General features: G+C 40.4%; 1 protein-coding gene across 1 annotated transcript in view; it reads right to left on the bottom strand.

Moving 5' to 3' along the window:
• Positions 1–384: 384 nt before the first annotated feature.
• The window catches only part of LOC113240646 (GAS2-like protein pickled eggs), a 100,677-nt gene continuing 78,614 nt past the window's right edge, over positions 385–22,447 (bottom strand). Inside the window, exons 3-5 of the mRNA XM_026477997.1 lie at positions 10,121–10,684; positions 7,926–8,607; positions 385–1,746 (exon numbers count right to left, since the gene is read on the bottom strand). Coding sequence (XP_026333782.1) covers positions 839–1,746; positions 7,926–8,607; positions 10,121–10,684 — 2,154 coding nt within the window. The 3' untranslated portion in view covers positions 385–838. The remainder of the gene's footprint in view (positions 1,747–7,925; positions 8,608–10,120; positions 10,685–22,447) is intronic.

The raw sequence follows: 22,447 nt of genomic DNA, 5'->3' as shown, positions 1-22,447 counted from the left end.
GGTAAAAAAAGTTACTTAAAAAAAAATGTCACATTAGACATATCGTAAAAGAAACATTGCTAAATCCAAGTCTAATTTTGTCTAAATACTTTAGACTAAGATTTAGCGGAAAATTAAACTTAATCAAAATACAAAAATCAACTTAATCTTAAACATAAACTAACATTCTTCAATTAGCACCATCTGTTAGCCAACCTTTCCCGTCCTTCTTCATAAAAGCTAGTCCTCTACATTCTCCGAATTCTTCACATGTAACTTATGAAAAATTTAATAAGCAGTGTTATGGTTAGTACGAATTCTCTATTCTAACATAGAATTAGTACTAAACTATGTTATATCTAACACTACATAAAAATTGGAAAATTTTAAAATCTACCACGTTACAATAAAATGGTATTCTATATAGTAGTATAATTTGTCATTTATCAAAGATTAAAATTCCAAAAAGTGCTAGAATATCTACTTTCAGAACGATATGCGATATACTATCTAAGAGTCGTCGATTAACATTTATTTTTAAAACAATCTCAATATTATAATGCCACTCGAAGTACGCTACTTCAAAATTTATATTCCTTCAGGAAACTTCTGTACCAACTAATTATTGCCAAACTACTCTGAACTTTGCTATCACTTTTCCATTGTTCTGTGACACCTTCACGTGAAAACCTATCTAGAATTGCAGTCTCCAACGATTTTGGCCATCAACACAACCACATATACCCGTTATGTAATCTTCCAAACCTCAACGAAGTCTCTTGTCTGCTCCATGAAGCCAGTCTTCACTGTGGGCCTGTCACTTGTCACTGTAATCCTCACTATCCTGAGAGGAACCCTGTCATTGAAACTGAGAAGTGGACGTAGATCTCCTGCAGCCAATAGAGACTGGTGCTGGTATTCTCGAAGCCCCGTTCCTTTGATCTTTTCTCGGGGCAGCCAGCTGCCTCGTACTAGTCGATCTTTCTAACTTTCCATCGGACATCACCCATGCAGACGTGAAATCTGCATAGTCAGAATCTTTAGAGCTAGCCCTGGATAAGGACTCCTCTCCTTTTGAATAAGATTTGATGATTTCCTTCATCTTTTTTAATATGCTAGCGTCGTCCTTCGCAGTTTCTGTTGATCGGAGAAAATGTTCCAATAAAGGACTAAGAGGTTTCTGATTCGGAGGAGACCTAAGAGTGGCACTACTAGCTCTCAAAGGCGAATTCCTCTGGAAAGCTTGGTTTTGAGGAGACGTCTTAGGGTTAGCTTTGGGAGATTTATTCGGATTTTCGAAGGTATCAGCTCCGATTGTGGGTCTGGCTTTAGTCTTCGCTTGGTTGGGAGCAGTCCTGCCGCTCCACGTGTTCCTGGCCGCAGGAGGAAGCCTTGGAGTTAGTTTAGGTGATGTCTGAACTGGGTTGGGAGTGTGCTTAGGGCTCGGCGTACTTCCACGACTTGGAGTCCTGTTTCTGACAGGCGAATGTGGTATGCGACTGGCTTGTCGACTCCTCACTGTCTTAGTTGGCGATTCTGTCGCCTCCTTGTTCGGTTTTAGGCTCTTACTAGGAGAGTCATTGTTTTCGGTGCTAATTACTCGGTCAGGGCTGCCTCTGGCTGACTTTTCTCCTTCCTTAATGATCTTTCGGCTTCCGTAGAAGGTGTCGGAGAAGTCCGTTTTGCGAAGGCCGGTGTTGAGACTCACGTGATCGTCAACTCGTTCGTTTCTGTCCATGTGGCAGCCATCGTCCTGGTCGAGACGCTCTGGAAACAAACATAACATAACATATTAGCTGTCTATTATGTGCACACATTTGTATTTATAATTACGCGTGATGCAAGGCAGTTTTTACTTTTATCGCGTATCAAGGAAATCGATAAGCGCCATATTCGTAGACTATATATGCTAACTATGAACACGTGTGCTCAGATAATTACAAGTGTTATAACACTGGAGTTTCCCTTTAAACAACCGTATCTTACGACGGCGTTAAAACATGAGGTGTTAGTACATTTTATTGCGCTTCAACATGGATAACTTTACAAGACAACATCTCATGAATATCAAATTGCGTTATTCATAGTTTATTTCAACTAAATGGCGGCAATAAAGTCAAAGTTTATAGTAATTTGCGACTACCATTCTGAGAGGCATAATCGGTGGTATATTCGACTATGCTAATCGGGCCTGTTCTTTCCTGGTGGTCGGCCACAGTCACCATACCGCGCTGTCCATCATTTATTGCCATATAAAGAAGACGCTTATTATAATCGCTGTCTTCCTTTTCCGTAGCTTGAAAGGTTTATGTAAACGCTGCGATCTCTCAAGTTATTTAATTTAAATGCGTTGTTTGCTTAACTATTTCACATTATAGTATGCCAATCCTGAGCCTTGTTTATTTGTCACTTGTTTGGTGACCCTATTATTGAAACACTGTTTTTTTTACCTAAGTAATTCAGATCGAGGAAGCGTACGCCTACGTAAAGGCTTGGGTCCAGTGAACTCAATATCAGGAGGAGGCCTTTGCTCAGCTGTGGGATACATCAGGCCAATTGTAATTGTAATTCTATAAACACCGCTATCCAAAGATAGAACTTGAAAAATTGGTCACATATCAAAACGACCTTTCCATACTTGGGAGACATTCATGTGTCAGCCCCTCTCCAATAGATCCTGCAGCCTTTTTTGATGTGCGTTCCGGACCGCATTCTCGACGTAAATGGTATGAACCAGACTATATATACCAGTTATTCAGTACAAATGGCGCCCACACGCCGATCTGACTTTGATGTGATTTCAAATAACAATTACCTATTAGTAAATGAGTGTTGTTTAGAGTTAATCTTATCATATGGATCTTGTTTAATGCAATGCATCAGTGACAAATTCTTTGAATGCCAGAGAAATAAAAATTGTAAATATCGCAAAAAGTAAGTTAACGTTAAAATCTACATAAATGAAATTATAACAAAGAAAGTACACCTACAATTTGCAGAACAATACACTGCGCTGCTGCATTTGAAAACAATATATTTGCATTTACAGCTTAAAATGTATCTCAAATTTGTATTTAACAGATGTATGCCAAACTGTTGTATGCAAGGGGATCTAATGAAAGAAAAATAATTAACAAGTTAACCACCAATTCAATACAGGAGAGATAAATTTTTACACGGTTTAAAACCAATATTAGAGCGCCGATTGCATATCCAGCGGGACGTACAAATTATAATTGGATATCATGAAGGGAGTCTCGTCGCACTGTATGTTACTTCATGATTTATTTGATCTGAATATACGTCCACTGCAACGTAAAGGAGGTCGACGACAGTTAGAATTCGCACTCGATAGGTACAATGGTTGATACTTTTTCGACTTTCCTATTTCGGCGTTCAATTCGCGACCATATCAGAGACATGAGGTTAGCATGAGTCATGGTTTTGTTTTCTACGAAGGAACGTCTCAGATGGTGCATGCAAATGTACATGCTGTCCCTTAATCATTACACATATATTATACACCCATATAGTAACGATGTATAAGATATACCTCGAATTAGAAGCAGTAGCGCTCCTTGTGAAAGGAGCAGGGCAGCACTGCCACCTTACCTATTTCTGACGCTAAGCAATAATGTGAGCATTACTGCGTATCTGTTTGGAAGGGTAGGAGTGCTGGTGAAATTGCAGGCACATGGGACTTGCCAACTTATGTCTCAGGCTGACGGGCACAGAGACAGTGCCCCTCAGATCTTTGCGATTTAAAGCTCTGAGTGGCACTGCAACTGTTATGCACGAGCTTCTAGCTTACCAGGCGCACGACTTGTTCGTCCCGTCACTTGATATTATAAAAAAAAGTCTCTGCCTACCCTAATTCTAATCCAAGGGCATGAGTAAAAGTATTAAGGAGATTTTTAATAAAAAGCTAATTCCATTGATCCGTTAACTTAAAACAATACTTGGGTCCGACAGTGGGCCGTGTAATGGATGATGATGATCAAATTCTATTTGCATTGCGAGATAACTTATAATAAACTTGTAATTTGATTGCTGTTGATGCGACAGCGCCGTAATGGGAATGCTCTCCACAATGACAAATGAGGAAGGAATGTCATAACAAGGCAGGTGCTCTCTTGCGCAACATACTAGATTAGGAATGATTTGGATTGTGAAGCGTAATCTGTATTTGCTATAAAATTGACATAAGGTAAAATGTCTAACTGATTATCTCAGTACAGAGTTCTAAAAAACCGATCTCAAAAGTTCGTGGAATACATCTATTTAAACTGTAACTGCCTCGGTGGCCTAACGGTTACCATGCCGGACTGCCACGCAGAGGTCCCAGGTTCGATTCCCGGGCCGGGAGAAATAGTTGTATGTCCTACAATTAATTCTCTCGTGATGTTTAGATGTAATTTGTGGTTGTCTATGTGTGTGTCCATGGCACCCGCGACACAGGGTTTCCCTAGTGCGGGCCTATGTTGAGTGTGTGCGTTATTTATTTATTTATTATTTATTTATTCTTCATTTATTCTATTCTTCTTATTTCCCAATTTTTATTGAAATGGGGTACCGGAAAGTGCGTGAAACCGGTTTCATCCCCTAGTTTGCCACCCTTAGAGGCGGAATATTTTCTTCAAATTTAAATGAGGTACGAACCACTAAGGAGGCACACTCTTTCCAACAAAAAAAAAGAAACATCAAAATCGGTTCACAAAAAACAGTCGAATTGAGGCCCTCCTTTTTTTTTGAAGTAGGTTAAAAAAGTAAATAACATGAAATAGATCAGTGGCGATGGGTCTACACAGACCCGGTACGAAACTACCCTAATAATAATTAGAGTCGGGTGCTTCGTGATTCATTAAAAATTACGAGTCACTGAAAGGTTTGACCCAGGTTAAGGGCTTTTAGAAGTCAGTAATAAGTTCACATTTTAACGGTATAATTAAATTTGAAACAAAATAAAGTGAAGTGACAATAGCTGTCCTGTATATTACAGAGTCACTGTAAATGTTTCTTCTATGTCTTCAGCTCCACTCTTCACTGGTTAGATAACGTTGCATCGTACATTCTGAACATTAGTTCCAGCATCGTAAGCTGCGATGATAGTAGCGTTGCTTATCGCTTATGGGTCTTTACATTATCGACAAGTAAGTGGCACGTACTCTGACATGATCGATCAATGATTACACATTACAAAGTGAAGTAGAATCAAAACAAAATCACTGTTTACGAACGTCTAGAAGATCTCAAATAACATTATTGTTTCACCACGTACATTTTCAGTTTTATAATAGACACAAAAGTTATAAGTAGGTAGCACGCATTTTAATAATTACAAAATGTCAAATTTTAATTATCAAATTATTAGATTACAAGTGCTAGTGTTCTTTTTTGTTGGAAAGTGAGTACCACAGTATTGGTTCCATTTAAATTTGAAGAAAATATTCCCCTGTAAGGGCAAACTAGGGAATGAAATCGATTTCGCGCACTTTTCGGTAATCGATTCCAATAAAACTTGGCTTGGATATAAATATAGGAACTTTTAAGGTCGGTTTTTTAATAAAAAATTGTAAATGTATACATGCAAGATTTAACACTCAAATTAAAAAGAAAGTAAGTTCACGGATGCACCTACCAATCGGAGCAGAGCTCTTGGAACTATAGACACGCCACACTATGGATTATTGGCATAAAATATGTCCTACGACATTCATTAAGTCAAAATTCATTAAGCTGTTTAGGCTATAGAATACTGTAAATTTAGCTCATAATCACTGACAATGGCGATGCCTTAATTTTAATATTAACAATATAAACCTACTAAACTACACTAGCAAGATTTATCCGCAGTGGGACAAAAGCCAATACCTACAAAAAATTAATTGAATATACCCCGCGACCACATAAATATCATAAGAAGATTAAAACTAATCAGGTGGAGTGGAGTCATTTGCCTGTCAGGCATAAAAAAAAAAAAAAAAAAAAACGAGCAAAACCATTTAAACTGGTGTAATATTTTAGTGTAGGATTAAATGAAATAGTGCCAGAGACACTGAACAGAAACAACACTTGAGAAAAGTGTCCTTACCTTAACATATTGGCGATGGATGAATTTTTAATTTAGTTTAAGAAAGTTTAATTTCTTTATCTATTAGATTAGTGAAATGTAAATTAAATAATTTACATATTAGTCTTGTATATGACAAGATTGTGTTTGTTTTTTTTTATAACATGCCAGTCCATAACAGTTGCAACTGCCTCCGTGGCCGAACGGTTACCATGCCGGACTGCCACGCAGAGGTCTCAGGTTCGATTCCTGGGCCGGGTGAAATATTTGTATGACCTACATTTATTTCTCTCGTGAGTTTGGGTGTAATCTGTGGTTGTCTATGTGTGTGTCCATGGCACCCGCGACATAGGGTTTCCCTAGTGCGGGGCTATGTTGAGTGTGTGCGTTATTATATTAGTTACAGTGCCACTCAGAGCTTTAAATTGCAACGATCTGAGGCGCACAAGTCCCATGTGCCTGTAATTTCACCAGCACCCTTACCCTTCAAAACCGGAACACAGTAACGCTGACATTACTGCTTGGCGGCAGAAATAGGTAAGGTGGAAGTACTTCCCTGGACGAACTGTTTCGCAAGGAATTCTACTGCTACTACAGTCATCATTATCAAACTTAAGAGTTCTACTCTTGTCAGTGGAACATCTTCCAATCATCTCTCCTATAAGCCAGCTCCTTGACCTGCTTATATGACACGACACCGGCCTTTTCCTTTATTTGGTCTAGGTAGCTGTTTCTGTAATGTACTTTAATTGTTGCATTATTATAAATAAATAAATAGCTATATAACCTACACCCTGGAGACATTACCTATCTATCCTTCTGTTATAGATAGATTTCGCCACACGCATTCCAAAACATGTTCTTGAGTACCATGATGTTTTTTGTTCATCAACAACGTTTGTGCGTAATCCAGCTAAACAATGCAGAAAAACCTGCGCGGGCGCATGTCAGAACAATGGGCGAACATTATGTATTATGTAGCGCTACTCATCCGGGCCCGCTCGGCGCCAATTTAACGGAACGCTGCCTCGCGTTTCGCATAGCTTCCTGGCGAAAATGTTTTGCATGCATGGAATGAATAGAAGACTTAAAACTCACAAGCACGTCACAATAACATAAGGTATGTAAAAGTAATCAGAAGATACGAAAATTACGTCAAGGAAAGAAGATGAAATAATTTCAAAAGAACCTAGACATAATAGTCAATATTGCACAGTAGCTATCCATTATTTATCCCTCCGAGGAAAAGGACTTGACACGTTTTCCAACATTCATGCATCAATGTGCTTCAACACGACCTTTTTCTTGATCATAGTATTTCTATTATTGAGATTGTTTGTGAAATAACAACACTAGTTTTTATTTTGACCCGCAGCTCATTTGGTAAAAGCAATACTACGGTGCAGTATGGACGTGAGTTCAAGTCCCATCGGGTCAAAAAGGTTTTGTATTATAATCATAGTACAACTTTTAAACATTCACGAAAGTAAGTAACTTAGACTTGAAAATCATTGCTCAATAGCGTAGAGTGCTTCTCAAGCACTGCAGCAGGTATTGAATTAGGCAAATAGAAACATTTTAATGAGTTTCCGCAAATATTGTTGAAACGCGCAGTGAGCGCGCGCGTCCGTGGCGCGTCCAATCAAATTTAGCCAAGCTGTGTCGACACGCGCCGGAAATTACTACTGCAACATTCACCGGCCTAATGCAGATCGCATCTAATACTTTAGACTTGGATTAATCAGCGAAACTATATGTCACCAATTAATAACATATATTGCGTTATCGTAATGATATTTCTATTTATGAAAACGTGAATTTGTCTTTCAAAATAATTAAACTTCAATGAGTTAGAAATAGTACACTACACACTTACCACTTAATTCTGCGTCCTCCACAGAGTTCTGACTGTGCAAGGAGTATCTGTTATTTGTCTTGATTGATGGAGACCCTTGCGCTGATCCAGCAACGACACCCAGGCTCCTATATCCCTCATCAGACACCTCTGAACCGTTATCCGAAGCACTTTCACCGGCAGGAGCAGGAGATCCTGGTCGAGGGCTTTTATTTCTCACAGAATGGGGAGTGGGTACTAGATGGTTTGACGGCACAACCTTGGACCTCCTATCCGGGGAAGAGGACTTCCTCCCTGGACTGTTAGCCAAATGCTTCCTGCTCGGTGAAGCAGATCTGTCCAAATCCCCTAAATAAGGTAAGCTGGTCGGTTGTTCGCTAAGTCTTTGATTAGATTGATATTGCATTGAGCGCGGCTCTTCGTTGTAGAAAGAACTTCGCGGTTCTTCGATTGGCTTAGAATGGTACTGCAAAGACATAGGTTCGTATTTATCAGTTTTGGTGTAGGGAAGGGAGGTTGGACCAGGGTCTGGGCGTTCATAAGTGACAGTGGCGCCGGCCAAGTCGTGCCTGCGGCGAACGAGGCGGGCAGACAGCGAAGTGCGATGTTGAGCGCGACAGCGGCAAGGATCGTGTTTGTCCAAGTAGTGAGCCAGTGTGTCCCAACCGCCGCCAACACGAACCATTACGTGGGAACGGAGAATCTGTAACAAAAACAAGAACAAATCTTAATCTCTTGATGGACTGCCAGACGAATAGCAAGGCTAAGTAAACGCGTTTTATTGTGAGTACCGCGGCGCCAATAACTATCATTAAAGGCCAAACAAACAACGATTTAATTCCATTAAAGTGCCCAGACGCCGATGAATCATTCTTCATCTGTTTCCTTTTTTGGGCAAATCAAATGCTTGCCGATATTGCAGAATGCGACCTTTAACATACGCCAGTATAAAAAGACACTATACCCTAAGTAATGTATTGAAAGAAGGAGGTCATGTGAGCCTGGACTTTTTTATCAATCACTAAATTGAGAGATCTCGTAATGAGGTGTTTGTACTTAGATGGTTGGTGTCTGCTTATAGTGGCTGTGCAGTTGTCAATCGCTCCATATTAAGGGTCACAAGGCTAGGACCTAAACGAAGGCGAACCGAGGTCGCAAATTATTCTATGGAAACCATCAAGGTTTCAGTTACTTTCCCAATTACATTTCCATTGAGTAACCTACCTTTACAAATTAGGAAAATATGGTGTTTATAAATTTTGTTATTAACATTGATGTGGCACATTAAATACAACGACAACTAAGTTTAACTAGTTACTTTTGATGACTACTTCAAATCTACACAATGGTCAAGTAACAAGAAATCACTGTAGTCGTGGTGCACTTCCATGAGAGATCAACCGAGAACTTCGGCTGCAGTAGGGTATGGCGCAAAGTAAATGATTTTACTTGCAAATGACGATAATTTGGTTTGGTAAGGTATAATGATAATAAACATTTACCGTTAGTAAACATAATGCCGTCGTAAAACTGTGTGTAAGTAATTATATGACTTGAATCAATTGTGTGTCGTAGTTATAATGTTATGTACACATGAAAGGTTAATTTGAATAGAAGCTGTTAAAATTTGAATTGCATCTGTCTAATGGTATCAAATACGTTTGTTTTTCATGTATATTTCAATAGTCAACAAAACTTTACTTGAGTTCCAATCTTTGAAATAATATCTCAATGAACTTATAAAACATTCTTGACCAAGGATCACTACAGAACACTGGAAACAATTAATTTCTCCGCCGAAGTTATCTGAAACCTGCACCGCTAATACTATTATTAAAACCTATATATCAAGTTCCTCCCCATCTTTACAACCTATAAACAACCATAACATCCCGGAATCTTACAGAGGCGCATCGGCCGCGGCGCAGTGGCAGCGTATAATCAACGCCAGAGGTGAACAGGAAACACGCCTTTACATACATTATCGTCGATTAGCCAAAGGCTGGTTCGCACCTCGTTCGATCTTACAGGTGATTGTAATCCTTTAAACTGCAAATGTAATGCGTATGTGATTTGATTTCGGTTTGCGATTTGTGGTTTAAATGTAATAGGTTTTTCCCAAAGATAAGTAGCAAACTCTGATCTAGATTATATTACATTTCGTGACAATACATAAGACCAATAATTATAGAACAAATTCAAGGTGTTTAACTTACCCTGACAAAGATTAACAGTCTGGTATCTCCAATCCTGTACTTTCCTTCAGACACTCTCACCATAGGAAACTGAATTGGGCACGAGCAGCGCTCCACCAAATCTCTAACTCTCTCGTCTAAGCTCCTCAAGTCATTGGTCACCAGCTGCGGCTGAGGCCCCAAGGGAACTAGTCCCAAGGCCGAATCGTCAGGTCTAGGCTCTTCTCCAGCCAATTCTCTCTCAATCTGTTTCTCCATCTGAACTAGTAGTGGAGCGGGCATGCCCAAAACTGCTCCTTTTCTTGCAACCTCCAGAAGGCACAGAACAACATGCTTTTCATTCTTTCTAAGACAAAGGTCGTCTGTTTCAAAGAGAAGGCATTCTAGAATACCAAGGGCTTTGCGGCACCAGTCTATAAAATTGGAGACGTTGTCTCTGGCAAAGAAGGTGCCCGCTTTGGCTGCTAACAGCATGTTGACTGGATGTCGTTTCCAGAGTTCCCTGGCCAGATTGAGGGCGTCATCGGATTCTGGAATCGGAGAGTCGAGGATCTGTCGTGCTGAGTCCCGGACTGCGTTGGCATGCTGTAACAAAAAAAATACAATTTTATTAATTTAAATACTGACGAAAACAATTTTAGACTGCAAACTTAGTTTAAGATATTGAGATATTGCAGATGCACTATGCAGTCTTCCAAACAATAAATGGAAACGGAGAGGTGACAAGGAACCTCCATTTTCCCTGCAGAGAAGCTCCAATTTGCATAAGCATTATGGGAGAAATGGCAAGTATTTGCATGGGCCGTTGCTCTCAATTGTGCAGTCGATTCCCTGGGGCGTCGGACATCTTGTGCAAGGATCATTGTGTCGATAAACAGCAAATACCACATGCAAATGTGCGTTGCGTAGTGAGGGTATTAGCATACGCTATTAGTTGACATTTAACGCTCGACCACTGACTTAAGGACCGTATACAATAACTGTTGAGAAATCCTTATTACAAGTGGAGCGACAACAATGATCTGAACGTTTAGATATTTTGAAAACAAATTCTAGCGTCGAAATAAACGACGGGCTGTTGCAGAAGTTCAACGTACAAGTTAAACAAAAACATTGACGCCCAGGTGTGATTTGTCTCTGTTTTATTTTCTATTTCGTGGTTATTAACAAAATTATTATCATAAGTTGCAGGTTTCCTACCACGGTGTGACTTGCTGAAGTGCCGCTGGTCAGGGCGGTAATAACCATACCATGGCAATAGACTTGTAACAAGTGACAATTATGATGTTTTACCCAACCATTTGTCATGCAATCTTAATACATGAAAAATACCTATACGTTATGAGTACTAAGCAACACAAGAAGTCATCATTGTGCAGAATGCGTTAAAGTATCCGATTCGGGCAGTCACTGTCCATTGCAGTGTGTGCTGCAAGGGTTACACTCTAATTTAATGCTGTTATTTGCCGCTAATAGTTTACATAATTTAGAGGACATTATGCGAAGAATGTGAATTAACTGAATACGTGGACCATTCACTCTCGTGTTTCAAAAAAGGTTCACACTTTACAGTTGTCACTATATCTAAGGCGGTCCACGGACATGACTCTCTGTTAAGAATGCATAATCGATAATCTACACAATATATAAATCAACAAAAAGGAATCCACCGGAGAGCTATTAATATATATAATGACTTTTTTACAACTCTTAAATCTTGTAATCCGTTGTTAACACACACAGCGAACACTATAGTAAGTTTCTATGGTAATCTACCTGTTCTAGTGCTAATTCTAGCAATTACGCATACTAACAAGCTACTGGCTCCACACGTCTTATAAGGCTCTTATAAATACTATATACGAAGCGCGGTCGAACGTTAAACATTATTATTAAGAACTAGTTGGTGCCACTCCCATTAATAAATTAATTCTTTGTTGGTTTAGTTTAACTGCTTATTACGATCTTTAATGCCTTAATGATATTGTATTTCAGTTATTACACAACCGATTACGACAATGATTTCATTAGTATTCTTATTAGCAACTACGCATACAAGTCCAAAGAAACCGTGCCGTTCGAGGATCATGTTAGTCGAATATAAAATTGTAATGAAGGCACTTCACTTGCCATGTATAGATAGCATGTGTGACAAAGTGTTTGCCTTATTTGCCTATACGAAAATCACCAATAAACACCAGACATGCATTACCACGCGCTTGTCGGATTCCCGACGCACAACAAAGGAGCCAAATCTGTCGTCAACTAACCAAAACGCGGCTATGTGGCAAAATGAGATATCATAAAAAACCATAACCCAGTTTTAAAATATTGAAATTCAGTGCCTACAGTGCAAAACGGAATAAGACGAGTTGTACCCTTTTGTTTTTATTGCACCATTGGCTTCAGCGTGTCCGATTACATAACATATTAAAATGACGCCTCTCTAGCAGTCTCCTATAGTCTTTTTTTTAATGCACTAAGGGCATAACTCACTATTCCTAAAGGCATAATTTTAGTTATCGGGCATTTTTTAGGAGTCTAAAGGTACAAGTGCTTTTAACTCAAAAAATACATGTACGTTTTAACGAATAACTGCAGATATATTTTTACATAAAGACACTTTTCGTATTGTTTCACAATGCCGGGGAAAAAAGTAGGACTAAAAGCGACTATTAACTTATTCCACAGTGTATTGTCAGTTTAGTTAGTGGACGGCAGAAATAGGCAAATACCATAAATACGCAAATAACTTGTCCACACTATGGCCAAATTCATTGTTTTAAGTCCTTATTTGGCTCCGTGTGTAGACGGTGTCTGTACGTCAAGTACAACAAATACCCCACAGTCAACACTAGTAACCATGTTAAGTGCTACCATAAAGAAATATACTAGAACAATGACAATTCTCCTATTTGTCGTCACATCATAATCGTGTCTGCTTCGTTCCTATTCCATTGACCGAGCAATTGGCACCTCAAGTACAGAAGCGTCCAAAATTCTCAAAACTTTGTCTACATTAACAAAACCCCAAAAGTTGTAAACGACCATTTGTCGCATAACTATATAACATAGAAAAAAATTAATGAAATTACAGAACTAACAAATACGCAAAACAACCTCTTAATCAATTTGTAAACCAGCAAGTACGTCGTTATGTTGAAAAATAACATTGACAATCTAAACAAGCCGGCACACGATTGGCCAAAGGACTAGCGCTAATGTTTGCTAAACGGAGAAATAAATCTTGTGGAACGCAATCGCTGGATCAAGGCTCCTTAATGATCAGTTATACCGCCTGATCCAATGATTGCAACCTGCTAACTTGATTTATGTAATTACTCCAACGGTCTATCAAAATATACATCAACAGGTGGAGGCCAGAACGGATACTTATAACAAACTAAGAAACCAAATAGTATAAAATTAAAATATAATTAGGTAGATGCTTAAAAATGAGCAGTAGATTAGTAGAAGCGAAGCTGTAGAGCTTTGAATAATAAATCGCTATCCTACAGAATATATCACTACTAGATGTTGTAGTGTGAAACTCCGGACCCCTATCATCTTCATCTTTCTTTCCTGATTCCTGAAAGAGTTCCAACTAACTTTTACTATAATACTAGTGTCTAAACTACTTAAATTTGCTATTATAAGCTATTTCTCGCACTTTGACAGTTTACTCACTTTTCATGTCAGACCTTGGCATATTCTATTGTACTGATAGTATCTTCGGATTTTGCTATTCGTTTTTCCAATGCCAATTACGTACTATTTCATCAATTTCACTTTGTAAACATATTTATTTCGTATTTAATATTTTGATAATGTAGGCTGGGGTTTCATCCCTAAGCTGTGCATATTACAAGGATTGGAAGAGTGGAAAAATCTTGCATACAGACTTATTCTCTGTACGCCATAACTTGGGGCATAATCATAAACCATTGTCGTGTCCAGTGTGCATAATCCATTGTCGACCTAATAATCGTCACTTTTCATCAGGTGAGATGGAGGTCAAATACGTACAGTCAGTACAAAGTACTAAAAAAATCCATCTCAAAAGTCATTCATCCCCTAGTTTATCACCCTTAGAAGTGGAATATTATCTTCACATTTAAATGGGGTACCCTCTCTTTCCAACAAATAGAGAATCATCAATACATACAAAAACAATTCAGGCGAATTGAGAACCTCCTCCTTTTTTAAGTCGGTTAATAATAATAATAATAACGCACACACTCAACATAGCCCCGCACTAGGAAAACCCCGTGTCGTGGGTGCTATGGACACACACATAGACGACCACAAATTACACCCAAACTCACGAGAGAAATAAATGCAGGTCGTACAAAAATTTTTCCGGCCCGGATATCGAATCTGGGACCTCTGCGTGTCAGGCCGGCATGGTAACCGTTCTACCACTGAGGCAGTTAAATAATAAAAGTATAAGTTGTTGTTAGTTACAATCAGTTAATTATTTAATAACAATAATGATAGTAATAACTTTAAGTAGGCCCACTTGTTGGTAATACAGAAAATTTATCTATAATGTTAGCGGTTTTAAACAACTTCTAAATGAAACGACACACTTGCCCGAGATATATTTTTAGATAATTATTTGCTTGCCACATCAGCACGCTAATAAAATGCTCAAGCATAGGCTCTGCTATTTTAGAAAACCTTTAGCAATCTAAACATTTTCAGAATGCTGTTGGAAATGTTACGCGCTCTATGGAGTAGGGATATAGTTTTCTTCCTTCAAAGCATAGAAATTATATGATCGCAAGTCTGTGAACATGTCAGATGCACTGTATATTTATTTTTGACAATGCATTTTAATTTTGTTTTTCAAGCACGACGGGCTACGACAGAGAATAACCAATAAAATAACAATGTAAGATCGTGTTTAAAAATCTCTTTCAATGCAGGATTTTACAACTTCTTGTTTATTGTTATATTTTTACGCTGTATAATTTGTACTCTGTATTAAGTAATAGCTGCATAAAGCTGTGAAAGACGGCGACTGTAGACACCTACGTATAAACCCTTTAAGGGGATTGCAGTAGAGAGGTAGGTCAGATTCTGTTGATTCGGTCATTCTGAGACTAGTGTACACTACCTAATTTCCGTGGCAATTTCTATTACTTAAATATTCAAGCATGTTATCGTGTAATTGTTAAATAATATTTCACGATACAATACTTGAATATTAAATAATATTGCACGATAAAAAATCAAATATATCTTTAATATAAAAAATACTAAGCAGTTTCTTCGTATGTGCAAGCAATTTGTTTGAACTTATGAAACTTGTAAATATCTATTATAGATAACTAATTATTACTGTAATTTTATATTTCTAATTATATATTTTTTTTAGTATCTCATTGGTTAACATTAGATTTTTAGTGATGTATACACCTGTAGTGACTTGGCACCTTGTATAGTGAACCTGTGTGTATTTTTTTTTTAATTGTTTTGTGTTAAGTTGATGGTGTATCTTTAAATAAATAAAATAAATAAATACTGTGAACAATAGTTCGATAATGACCGAATTATTTTTGTTTTGGACAATAAATAAAAAAACAGCAAGGGCTATGTACTCGCATAGTCCTCAGAAACTGCAACATGTCTTATTCCATTTATAGCAGTACAGCTCCTTGTGCAAGAGTTCGTCCAGGAATGTACTGCCACCTTACCTTACTTTACTGTGTTCCGGTTTTGAAGGGTAAGGGTGCTGGTGAAATTACAGGCACACGAGACTTGTCAACTTACGTCTCAGGGTGACAGGCGTAGTGGCAGTGTACCTCATATCTTAGACAGGCGTCTCACTTAATACCAGGCGCACGACTAGTTCGTCCAGTCACAAAAGGTATCGTTGTTACTATAATTATTTATATACAATTTTAAATTTACTTATCATGTGATTTTCTATAATTATATTAATAATGCACACACTCAACATAGCCCCATAGCATTAGGGAAACCCTGTGTCGCGGGTGCCATGGACACACACATAGACACTCACAAATTACACCCAAACTCATGAGAGAAATAAATGTAGGCCATACAAATATTTCTCCCGGCCCGAGAATCGAACCTGGGACCTCTGCGTGGCAGTCCGGCATGGTAACCGTTCGGCCAAGGAGGCAGTTGATTTTTGCATCCTTGTCGTAATCAGCATAAAGTTGAATTTAAAATGTAAGTGTCATGTTTTACTTGCTCTTGGCCATGTTAAGATTAACATGACAATAACATTAACATGATTAAGATGGCCATGTTAAGATTAGATTTGGGGGTTGATGTTGCTCGCTTCCGTAGGTTTACCCTTGAGACCCTACAAGTGACCCCTGGGTGGTGCTAAAGAGCAATAACTACTGGTGGTAGGCTTCGGCCGTGGCTAGTCACCACCCTCCCGACGCAGTCGAGTCGCCAAATGGTTTTTACCGTGTTCCGACTCGTGTTCGGGAGTTGCCATTTGGAGGTCGGGTCTGAACAGTTGCATTGCGTCTGACGGCGAGTTGTAGCTGCTTGTACTGCCACACTGAGCACTCGGTTCTGGAGGCTAGCGGGATCCGAAGCACGGTGCACCGCTGGCCGACCGTGGGAAGTTGGGGGCCCAAGTAGCGGGAAAGCCACCCGTGAAAGGCTGCCCCGCCACCCAACGAAAAATCCCGGAATGCTCCACCTTGCCGGTTGGCGACCGGAAGGGAGGACCAGGTGGCCATCTCCGGGGGGGTTCGGGCGTCCCCGCGGTCTCCAAGCCGATTGTAACCTCGTGTGGCAGTATGAGTCTGCTGCTTGGTTGAACACGACGCAGTGCCTCGTTCAACTGCCTTCCTCCTGCCTATTCACTTCTCCAAATCCAAAAATGAAAAACTATAAAAATGGAAAAAAGTATACACAGCGGTTGCACGTCCTCCCACTAAAAGTGCACCTCACTAACATCCGAGGTCTGCACTCAAATCTCGATTCGGTCCACTACCACCTTGAAACCGACAAACCGCAGCTGCTGTTCCTCACAGAGACGCAGATCAGATGTCCGACTGACGCAGCGTACCTCAGCTACCCCGGGTATACTCTGGAGCACAGGTTCGTACCTCGTGCCGGAGTCTGTGTGTACGTTCGCGATGACATCTGTGTCAAGCGTCTCAAGAACCTTGAGGCACCGAGTTTTTCAATTTTGTGGCTTCTGGTTGACACAGGAGTTACACAAATAGTGTACTGCTGTGTTTACCGATCGCACAGTGGAGATCAGGAGACGACCAAGCTGTTCCAATATCTAAGTGAGACGTCTGATGAGATTCAGCATAGGTACCCAGCGGCGCAACTAGTCATTTTGGGGGACTTTAATGCACACCATCAAGAATGGTTGTTCCCATACCAGAAGACCGATCACGCTGGGAGAGAGACGCGTAAACTTGCGTTAACGCTAAGCTTATCCCAGCTTGTCAGTGGCGCCACTAGGATACCAGATGTTGAATCTCATACGGCTAATTGCTTGGACCTTCTGCTGACAACTGATCCGGACCGATACTCTGTGGTTGTGGAGGCCCCACTGGGTACTTCCGACCATTGTCTGGTGAAAACTGTATCCGTATACTCCCCACCCGATCAGGGCCCTAGTGGTATGAGACGGGTGTGGCGATACAAGTTAGCAGATTGGGACGAAATGCGCCATTTCTTTGCGTCATATCTCTGGCAGGCGTGCTTTACTTCAGGAGACTCGTCGAGCTGTGCTGATGCTGTAGTCGAGGTCTTGCGTTTGGGTATGGAGTATTACATTCCATACTCTGATGTACCCAATGGACCCCAAGCTCGTCCATGGTTTAACGCTAATTGTAGTTGTGCTGAAGCACGTAAACAGTCCGCGTACCAAGCTTGGGCAGATGCTCGACTACGCAAAACTCCGAGTACTCAGAACATGAAGAAAGCTTTTAATAAGGCCGCCAAGAAGTGCAAAAGCATGTTACGTAGGGCCAAGTTCGACCATGTGCGCCGCATAGGAGCCAAGCTTGCCTCTTATCCAGCAGGCAGCAAATCCTTTTGGTCCCTGGCCAAAGCGGTCGAATCGAACTTTTGTCGCCCATCTTTGCCACCTCTGCTGAGGCCGGATGGCTCGCTGGCTCATACTGCGGAAGAGAAGGCGAATCTCTTTGCCTCACTCTTTGCAGAAAATTCGCGTCTAGATGCCGCAGGGACCCTACCACCTACTTTACCTCAGGCTGGCTGCACTATGGCGCCAGTTCGCATACGCCAAAAAGAGGTACTTAGAACTCTGCGAAATCTAGACGTGAATAAAGCTAGCGGGCCAGATGGAATTCCAGCAATAGTCCTTCGTAACTGTGCACCTGAGTTGTCTCCTGTTCTCACACGCCTGTACCGCCTCTCACTTGAGACTGGTGTAGTTCCCAGATCGTGGAAGCTTGCAAACGTGCAACCTGTACCAAAAAAGGGAAGCAGAGCTGACCCTGTCAACTATAGACCTATCTCAGTCACTTCCATACTCTGCAAGACTATGGAACGTGTACTCAACAACCGTCTCCTATCGTACCTTGAAGACAACGATCTCCTCAGTGATCGCCAGTACGGATTCCGACGAGGGCGATCTACTGGGGATCTTCTTGTGTATGCCTGTCACATATGGAGCGAGGCTATAGAAAAGCAAGGCGAAGCACTTGCAGTGTCTTTGGACATTTCTAAAGCCTTTGACAGGGTCTGGCACGCAAGCCTTTTAAGCAAGCTTCCCTCTTATGGGCTTCCCACTGACCTTTGCAATTGGATCTCGGATTTCTTGAGCGAACGTTCGATTCGAGTGGTCTTAGAAGGCTACTCTTCCGAACATATGGCGATAGATGCCGGAGTTCCTCAGGGTTCCGTACTGTCTGCAACTCTCTTTCTGCTGCATATCAATGATATGTTAATTCCAGGTACCTTTGCGTATGCTGATGACAGCACAGTTGTAGATAGGTACTTGACCAATGCAAGGGTCAGTGGAGAGGAAATCCAGTCTTGTCGAGAGTCCATGGTTAGCCGTTTAGATTTGACACTCCAGGCAGTCTCCGATTGGGGCAATGCCAATCTTGTCAAATTTAACGCTACCAAAACGCAGGCGTGTCTATTCTCCACAAAACGGAGTCCCTTTGAGCTGACTCCGACTTTTCGTGATATATCCATACCGATAGCCGATTGTCTCCAGCTACTTGGAATGGACCTGTCGTCCAATTTGAACTTCGGCAGATACATTGAATCCACGGCCAAAAATGCAGCAAGGAAGCTTGGGATCCTTTCCAGGGTGAGGCGGTACTTTACACCGGGACAGTTGCTCCAGCTGTACCAGGCACAAGTCCGATCGTGCATGGAGTACTGCTGCCACCTTTGGGATGGCTCTGCGACATATCAACTGGCCACTTTGGATTCAATTGACAACCGTGCCAAGAGACTTATAGGTGACTCGGAATTAGTGGAGGCGAAGCTGCAGAGCCTTGAACACCGCCGTAAAGTTGCCTGCTTATCGGTATTTTACAGGATATATCACGGAGAGTGTGCGATGGAATTACATGATTTAATTCCGCCTTCCCCTTTCCATCACCGGGGGACTAGGCGTAGGCTTGGGTTCCACCCCTATGTTGTGGATATTCCAAAGATTCGCACGAAGCGTTACGCTTCCACATTTATATGGCGAACGGCTATGGAGTGGAATTCCCTGCCTGCAGACTTGTTCCCTGAACGTTATAACTTGGACCTTTTCAAGGCGAGAGTGAATAGGCATTATTTAGGTGTGCATGCTCCATCGTCGACCTCATCGTCACTTTCCATCAGGTGAGATGGAGGTCAAATGCGCACCTATATTTTATTAAAAAAAAAAAAAAAAAAAAAAAATAACAATGGTTGTTGAAAATTAATAGCACCTAATTGGTAAAATTATTATTATGGCGATTCAATTATAATTACACAGATTATTTCAACGATACGCTCCACAGGCAAGGACTACGTCCCGCTGAGAGGTTTCCAAATGCTTTAACAGCATGCGAAGTGCACAGTGGTATTTAACCATACTTTCGAAGACATTAATTCATTGTTGGTTGCGAACAACATCATCGAGCGGCATTAATATTAACGGCCGCCCGCTAACTGCTTGTTGCCGAATAATACGTGCGGTTTTCACGTATCCACCATTTTAATTAAATTAACAGGTCATTGGAAACCGGCCTTTTGAATGAAAAGTCTCGTTTATTTCAATGAAATATGCTTAAAAAATTTGGAGCTGCTATATCGATATTATGAAGAGTAATTTTTCAGAAGACGGCAAAACTTTCCATTTATTTTAAATTTCTTATCAAGGGCGTTAATCTGGATGTGTTATTTTAAGAATGGGCAAAAGCCAGTGTGGGAATATGAAGGAAACGTGATATGAAATCAGCCTGCAAAATTTGTTTGTTGTTGCATTTCAGTTTGCGAAAGAACAGCGATACGATACGGTGTGTAATACAAAAATGAGATATCATCATTTTCAAATTCAAATTCAAATTCAAAATAATCTTTATTTCATAGGTAAGCATTATTACACTTGAAATCCTCACAATGGTTAAACTCTACCGCTCATTCGTAAGGCAGATTCCCCTGAGAAGAATGAGTAAGAAACTTTAGGGGTTGCTCTTTGTAAATAACATTTACAATATTTATTTTTTTTATTTGAAACATCAGAGATCGAGACTACCTCCATGAGCTAAACGAGTTACTACCACGGATTTTTGTCATCCAAGTAAGCAGAAGTTGTAGTTATAACCTTTAGTATAAAGTTTTTGTTTCACTATAGTTTTAAACCTCGTGAAAGGCAAGTTTTGTATATCAACCGGAATCTTGTTACAGAAGCGTATACATTGCCCCTTATATGATTTTTTGACTTTGTGAAGACGACTATCAAGAAAAGCTAGTTTATTTCTATTCCTCGTATTAATGTTATGTCTGTCACTATTTTTCATAAAGAAATTACTATTCCTTTTAACATAAATTACATTTTCATAAATATAATATGAGGCTAGTGTAAGAATGTTAATTTCCTTAAACTTATCTCTCAAAGATACTTTTACTTTTTATATCACCAAGTAACAGGACGGGCAAGTCGAGCACCTGGTGGTAAGCTAACCCTGTCCATAACAGTTGCAGCACCACTCAGAGCTTTAAATCGCAAAAATCGCCCGTCACTCTGAGACATAAGTTGACAAATCCCATGAGCCTGTATATTCACCAGCACACTTATCTTTTGCTCGTATTACTAGCTTGACGGCAGAAATAGATGAGGTGGCACAGGTCTCGTATAAGAACGTTTAGGACGTTGCCTGCCACGCTGCCGCTGGCAGATTGGGGACTTAAGGCGTTTTCCAAGATATATAGACCATCTTCGACTTTTTTTATGTAAAGAAGGAGGCAAACGAGCAGACGAGCCACTTGATGGGAGGTGGTTATCATCGCCCATGGACATTGGCAACATCAGATGAGCTGCCTATGCGTTGCCAGCCTTTGAGAGCCCTGTAAACACGCTTTTTGAAGAACCCCATGTCATAGCGCAAAGCAAATACTTCAAGAGGAAGATCATTCCACACCTTGCAGGTTCGAGGAATCTGGCATCTAAGATGTGGCAATGGACTCTACTCCTTTGGCGAGAGCTGCGATTGTAGAAACGAGATGGTGGCACCAGCTCGAAAAGATCCTCAGAGCGCTCCCCATTATAAAGACGGTAGAAAACACACAGAGAGCCAACGTGTCTCCGTAGACTAAGGGGCTCCAGACTTGCAGTTTTCGTCACGGTTTTTTTCTTCACTGTTAGTGAGAATATACTTATATCGCTACTTTTTCTTCATCTTCTTATCGTATCGATGGCATACAGTATGATGCTTGCCATCGTCATGGCTTACCAACGGGCATAAGGTACTCGCGGATTGTTGCCAAGGAGACTCCAGGGTAACCCATCACAAACTCGAATTTTTTTTCCCGGAATAACGTTTGTTCTAATTTTCATAACACCGAAATTATAATTATAACGAAACCGTTGTTCCGTTTCGAGGTTATGAAATTTCGTCAAACTCCAGACGTACAGAAACGGTACGTCGTGCGGATAGGCTCCTCTCGTGCACCATTCTCCCACACAATATTACTACTAAACATTTACAAATGTACGTAATTTAGAAATTAAAATCATAGAATCATGCCGCTATAGAGATTCGAACCGTTGACCTCCCAATTAAGACACAATCGTTCTCCCACTGAACTATCACCGTTCTTTTCATATTAATTATGCTTAACCAATTTTTGCGTCATACACACGTACACGTGGCACATAATTAA

The sequence above is a fragment of the Hyposmocoma kahamanoa genome, unplaced genomic scaffold (genome assembly GCF_003589595.1).
Source record: "Hyposmocoma kahamanoa isolate Upper Pololo Valley unplaced genomic scaffold, ASM358959v1 160, whole genome shotgun sequence".
NCBI classification, from domain to species: domain Eukaryota; kingdom Metazoa; phylum Arthropoda; class Insecta; order Lepidoptera; family Cosmopterigidae; genus Hyposmocoma; species Hyposmocoma kahamanoa.
The sequence above is the reverse complement of the archived record's forward strand: the minus strand, read 5'-3'. Positions and strand labels throughout refer to the sequence as shown.